At 54.3% G+C, this 6,000-nt stretch overlaps 1 protein-coding gene across 2 annotated transcripts in view; it reads right to left on the minus strand.

Moving 5' to 3' along the window:
• The window catches only part of RSPH14 (radial spoke head 14 homolog), a 62,303-nt gene extending 56,509 nt beyond the window's left edge, over positions 1-5,794 (minus strand). For both annotated transcript variants that reach the window (XM_081252518.1, XM_081252517.1), the window contains exons 1-4: positions 5,777-5,794; positions 4,527-4,793; positions 3,405-3,507; positions 685-803 (exon numbers count right to left, since the gene is read on the minus strand). In XM_081252518.1, coding sequence (XP_081108644.1) covers positions 685-803; positions 3,405-3,507; positions 4,527-4,725 — 421 coding nt within the window. In that variant the 5' untranslated portion in view covers positions 4,726-4,793; positions 5,777-5,794. The remainder of the gene's footprint in view (positions 1-684; positions 804-3,404; positions 3,508-4,526; positions 4,794-5,776) is intronic.
• Between the last annotated feature and the right edge of the window lie 206 nt (positions 5,795-6,000).

The following is a 6,000-nucleotide window of genomic DNA, read 5'->3' on the forward strand; positions in this document are numbered from 1 at the left end:
AAATTGGCAAAACTCTTTTAGGAAGCCATTTGTAGTACCTTCTAAAGCGGGACATAAAGTTGCCCTGTGCCCAGCAATTCTCTCCAAGGCGTATCTCAAAAGAAATGCATACACATGTCCATCGAAAGACATTTGTAAGAATGTTAGCGACCACTGTATTCTCAGCTGCCACACACTAGAAACAGTTCAAATGGCCATCAGCAACAGAGGGGATAAACAAACCGTAGTGCCCTCATATAGTGTGCATACCACACTGCAGAGCAAATCGGCAAAAATCAGTAATACACAACGCACAACAGGGACGAAGAAGCTAGAAACAAACTACTACAGACTGTATGTTTCCACTTATGTAAAGTTCAAAGAGGCACAAACTAACTCATGGTCTTATAACCTGAAGACAAATCAGCCTGTTTACGTTTGGGTGAGGGGTGGTGACTGGTAGGGGCAGGTGCTGGCCATACTCTGCACATTTCTTCATCTGGGTAGCGGTGCCCGGAAGTGGCAGGTTCACTTAGTACAAGTTAATCAAGCGTTCACGTATGACATGTGCCTTTTTAACATGTATATGGTACCTTAATAAAAGCATAGCTTTTTAAAAAATAAGCTCTAAACTGTAATCGGCACGGCAGGCGCCTGACTGGGAGAGGAGGCCAAGGGCCACCGAAGCGCCCACGGTGAGCCTACCTGCAGGCAGCTGTGCCAGGTGCTTGAAGGCCAGGTGCAGGTTCTCCCGGCAGGCTGATTGGGGGTCGCTCAGCAGGAAGGACAGGGCGTGGATGACGTCATGCTCTAAAAAGCCATCTCTGGGGAAGAGAAGTGGGATTTAGACACAACGAACGTGCCAGGAGAGGATCCAATAAGAACCTAGAGGTGGTTGCCTGCCCTCTCGTCCCCCTGGAGCCTAAGCCCGTGCCGGCTGGATGGGACCGCATTCCTGCGGCCTCCGGAGAGAAGGCACAGGCTGGGGGTGGCCCTCACGTCAGGTGAGAGCAGTGCGGCCTGAGTGGTGGAGGACGACTCCAGGCAACAGAAGCGCATAACCGACCTCCCCTGAGCAGCCGGGCTGAGCTGACCACTTCTCTCCACCTGCCGGGCACACACCTGCGGACTGTCCAGAGCAGCCACGTGCCTCCAAACCCACGTAGGCCTGTTAAGCTTCTTGTTATAATGATATAGATTCACTGAATATCAGGTAAGCCAATTCGATGGGAGGAGAGTTGGTGGTTTTTGTTTTTGTTTTGATTTCCTTATGAAAACAAAGGTGAATGTTTTGGGAAAACTCCAAAGTCAGTGTCTAAAAAAATAAAATAAATAAATAGGGCTTCCCTGGTGGCACAGTGGTTAAGAATCCGCCTGCCAATGCAGGGGATGCAGGTTCAAGCCCTGGTCTGGGAAGATCCCACATGCCGTGGAGCAACTAAGCCTGTGCGCCATAACTACTGAGCCTGCGCTCTAGAGCCCGCGAGCCACAACTACCAAAGCCCAGGTGCCACAACTACTGAAGCCCGCACACCTAGAGCCCGTGCTCCACAACAAGAGAAGCCACCAAATGAGAAGCCCGCGCACTGCAACGGAGAGTAGCCCCCGCTCGCCACAACTAGAGAAAGCCCACGCGCAGCAACAAGGACCCAATGCAGCCAAAAATAAATAAATAAATTTATTTAAAAAATAGTGAGATGAATGTAAAGATTCTAGAAGGGTTTTGCATGCAGATTACTTCATTAATGTCTGAGTGCTTGCTCTACTTTAAAGAATCAAAGCTCCATGATGTTACAGGTGCTGGTTTAAGCAAAAAAGATGATGAGAAGCTCCATCCAGTGGGCCCATAGCCAAGAAGAGGCACACAGGGATTGGTGGCTGCCTAATGGTTTAGGGGTTTGGGGTTAAGATGAACTGTTTGAAGGGAAGGTACAATTTCTTCCAATCCTGGCTTTTTAACCATTCCTTCTGATTAACCAACTAACTGCTGGGCCCAGTCACGTCTGGTGAGGGCTTCAAGGCTGCATCTCTCGAGGCTGGGGTCAGAACTAAATGAGAACTCAGAGCAGGGCCTGGCCCAGTGCCCAGCACACAGGAAGTGCCTGACTGTGCTCTGCCGTGAGGTCTGTATGAGTCGTTCTGGGAGAAGGAAATCACAGTGGGACCCCCAAGTTTCAGGGGCCTTCCCTGACCCCCGGTGTGAGGTGTCCGGGCCTCTTCACTCCACGTCCAGGCGCCCACTGCGAGTCACCCTGCTGGTAAGTCAGCTCTGTAAGCTGTAACTCCCCAAGGTGACAAGAGGCCAGGCCCCTGGCTTCCACGCTCAACTGCTTCCCGTCACTCCTCGTGTGGGTCCAGGAAGGCAGGAGGTTTCAACATGGGCAGTCACTCAGGGCTTGAGGGGTGAGATGACCATTGAGCCCGGTGGACTTCAGAAGTCGGCCCCGGTCACTTCTGCCCTTTGTCCAGCGTGGTGTGCTGGAGTGAGCTGGGTCTTGGAGTCCTGGACCCTGGGCACACCGGCTGCCTGCTCCGGGCTCCTCCCCGCCCCTTGTGGTGGTGCTGGGAGGGACATTGGAGAACAGTGTGCCAGTCACATCAGGTCCTCAGTCAGTGACGGTTTCTGCACCTAGTCACCCTGCTAAAGTGGCTACAGCCGGGAACCACCCCCCACACCTCCTATGAGGATAAACAGACCTACGGTCACCATCACTGGGCTCGTAGTTTCCTGTAATCCCCAAACTTCAAGCATCCCTCCTCTCAGCCTCCGTCACCCTCCCTGGGGTTACTCCTAATGCCCAAATCGGGTCCAGAAAGAGGAAAAAGGAGCAGGAAGAATGAGAGAAAGCCCTTTGCCAGATCTGTCTCAGATGAGAACAGTGAGACTCGACCAAGAGCCTTACCAGGTCAGAGCAGGAAAGGGCGGCCCTGCAGATGCCAGGTTCGAGCCCACTCCCCCGTTCTCCCCGGCGTCCATCTGCCCTGTTTGGTGCAACACCTGTGAACTGGGGCGCTCACTGTGTCACCACCTCCCCACATGCACCCAGTTCATAGCGACCTGTTGGGCCAGGGCTGCGCAGGGATTGGGCTGGCCACCCCCCTCCCAGGGACCTGACATCAGAACCCAGAGAAGAAACGGGGAGGTGGGGGGTCGAGGGGACCGAGGAGTTGAGGCGGCCATCTGGAGGTGGCCCTGAGCAAGTGGGTGTGTGAGTTCCCAAAGACCACCCATCTGTGGGGAGAGGGAACAAGAGAGAGAGCGCCCGGGGCCACCCAAGCCACCACGGGGCTGACACTTCCCGTGCATGAACTCATTTAACTCCCTGCCCCGCAAGCAGCTCATTCAAGGTCGTTCAAGGGTGTGCCACCCAGGGGAGGGGTGCGGCTCCGAAACGTGACATTGATAGCCAGAGGCAGCTGCCCACCTGCCCACGTTGTGGGTGGCGATGATACAGAGCACCTCAGTGGTCCTGATGCGCATCAGGTCGTTGGTGTCCTTCAGCAAAGCTTTCAGGCTCTCCAGGCAGCCTACGGGCAGAAAAACCTCTGAACATTCACTAAGCTCAGAAACCAGCTAACTTAGAAGTCGACAAGTGAGCCGATGTCCAGAACGAGAGCACCAGGGCTCTACTGTTTGGGAGTGTGAGGGCATCGTGTGGGTGATTGAGTGTTTCAGAGTCACTGGCGGGGGCTCTGGGTGCTAGAAAGGCTCATCCCCCAGGACCCTGTCATCCAACCCCCCTCGTGAATCTCTGCACACGTCCTCCCAGTCCTCCACAGGGTTCAGAAAATGCCCTTTGCATTTGGAGAGACTGGAAGTCAAATTCCAACCTTGTCACCCACTAGTCGTGTACCCTTGAAAGGGTTACACCTCAGGAAGCCCGACTGAGCACCTAAAAATCTTGCCTTATTTACTTATGGGGCAACCCTAGCTTCACACTGCTTCTCTCTGAGCCTCCATTTTCTTCTCTGTGGGTTGAGGCGGTTCCTTCCCTCCCAGGGCCAGTGCTTCGAGGACTAAGATAACACGGGCACTGCACGTATGGCATTGCTGGCCCAGAGTTGGCTCGTTAAATAGCAACCTTTTTTACTGAAGCTCCACCCGGCGAAGGAGGCCAGACTGGGACCGCTGCCACCATCTCTGGGATTAAACTAGCCCTTCAGATAAGGCTGGTGGGAGAGGTGGCAGTTCACTCATCGTGGGCCTGATCTGGGACAGGTGTAACCGTGCCACTAAAATCAGCTCAACTCTTATGTGGGTAATTAAGAGAGTGGGACACAGTGGACACAGGTCCCCGTGTATGTGTGGTTTCAGTAAAGCCAGTGCCTATCTTCAGTGACAGCCTTGTGGATGAGACAGATAAAGCCTATTTGGTGGATGTGTGGCCACCGAGTTGAGTCATAGCAGAGGGGGCTGACCACTGGTGGTGTCCAGTTGGGGATGGACTGACCAGCTGGGAGGGATGCTGTGAAGGGGCCACCTCAAGCTGCTCTGTGTCTGTCCATCCAGACCCCAGTCGTGGTCACTTGAGCTGTGCCACGCTCACCTATGCGGATGGCTGTATAGACGTGCTCGGGGTCGTGCATGAGGTCATACAGTGCCATGAGGGCTTTCTGCCTTGTCAACAGGTCCTCCGACTGTAGCTCTTCATTCAGCTTGGGCAGCGCCCGGCAGCCGTAGGCAATGGCAGCCTGGGTGGGGTTGATGTCAGGGGGCAGGTACTTGGAGATCTGGGCGTGGGCCATCTTCCCACGCCTCCCACTCCTGCACAGGGCGGCTCTGTAGCTTTCAAAGTGAAGCTCTGCAGAAACCACTGATTAAAAGAACCCAAAAGTTGTCAACATTGCTACTGTGATTTGGCATTTTTACTTCCATTTTACAGATGAGCAAACTGAGAGTGAGAGCAATGAAGGGATTTGTTCAAGGTCACAGTGAAGCCCAAACTTCACAGTCAAGTGGCAGCCCAAACTGCAAACTTCAGAGTTCTCCCGATACTTTATAGACTGGGCCTTGGGACAAAGGCATTGAAAACACAAACTAAGCCAAATAAGCAAACACTGTATCAGCTCCATTCAGTGCTTATCTTGTGCCAGCAATACCTAATATCCAACTCAGCTACCCCAGGAGGAGGGGACTTCCATTACCCACATTTTATGAAGGAGGAAACTGAGGTTTAGGGACAACGAGCTGTGGAGGTCACGAACTAGGATAGGAACCAATGTTCAAATCTGGGTCTATAGTACATTCACCCATCAGGGACCTACAGTCGGATGCTTCCGGCACATCCAGACCCAAGCCAGTGGGTGGCCCTTAACAAGTTATTTCCTCTGTGTCTTTCTGCAGCTCAAAAGGGAGATGATAATAGCACCCACCCCCACCCCAACCCCCGACCCCCGCCAAGCTGCCATATTCGCTGAGACTCTTGAGCCTGGCTCACCAGGGCTCCAGATACTTTGGCTGAGTTATTATTAAGCTGATGGTGGTTGTGACCGCGTTTAGTGGCAGTGACAAACCCCAGCCTGTGGGAATCGACTCCACTAAGAGAGGTGAGCCGGACTCTGATTCCGGGCAACTGGTGACTAGGGAAGGAGGAGAGGGGGCCGGGCTGGAATGGGGCCCAGCCATTTGGGATCAGGTCTCCCCTCTCAGGAAACGGTGGGCGCCAGGGACAGGGGCCTACCCTCATCTAAGGGGTATGGGCTGCCTTGGGGTGGGAGGGCGCGGGGCCTGTTGACCAAGACTCGGTGGGTCTGGGGACCCCTGGCCCCTGGCCCCTGTCGGCCGCCTCAGACTCACCTGCTTCAGCGCGCAATGTTCTGTAGCGAACGCCCGTTGCCAGGCGACCCGGTTGCCAGGCGACCCCGAGCGGCGTCAGCCACGCAGTTCTTGCACACTCGGCGCCCACCGCGCAGGCGCGAACATCCCCAGGCCAGGGCCGGCAGTAAAGTGGGGGTGGTGATATTTTACAGGGTTACTGTGGGGAACAAAGGCAGCTCAGCTTTGTTCGTAGTGCAGAAGGG

This window comes from Mesoplodon bidens, assembly GCF_964165515.1.
Source record: "Mesoplodon bidens genome assembly, chromosome: 13".
NCBI lineage: Eukaryota > Metazoa > Chordata > Mammalia > Artiodactyla > Ziphiidae > Mesoplodon > Mesoplodon bidens.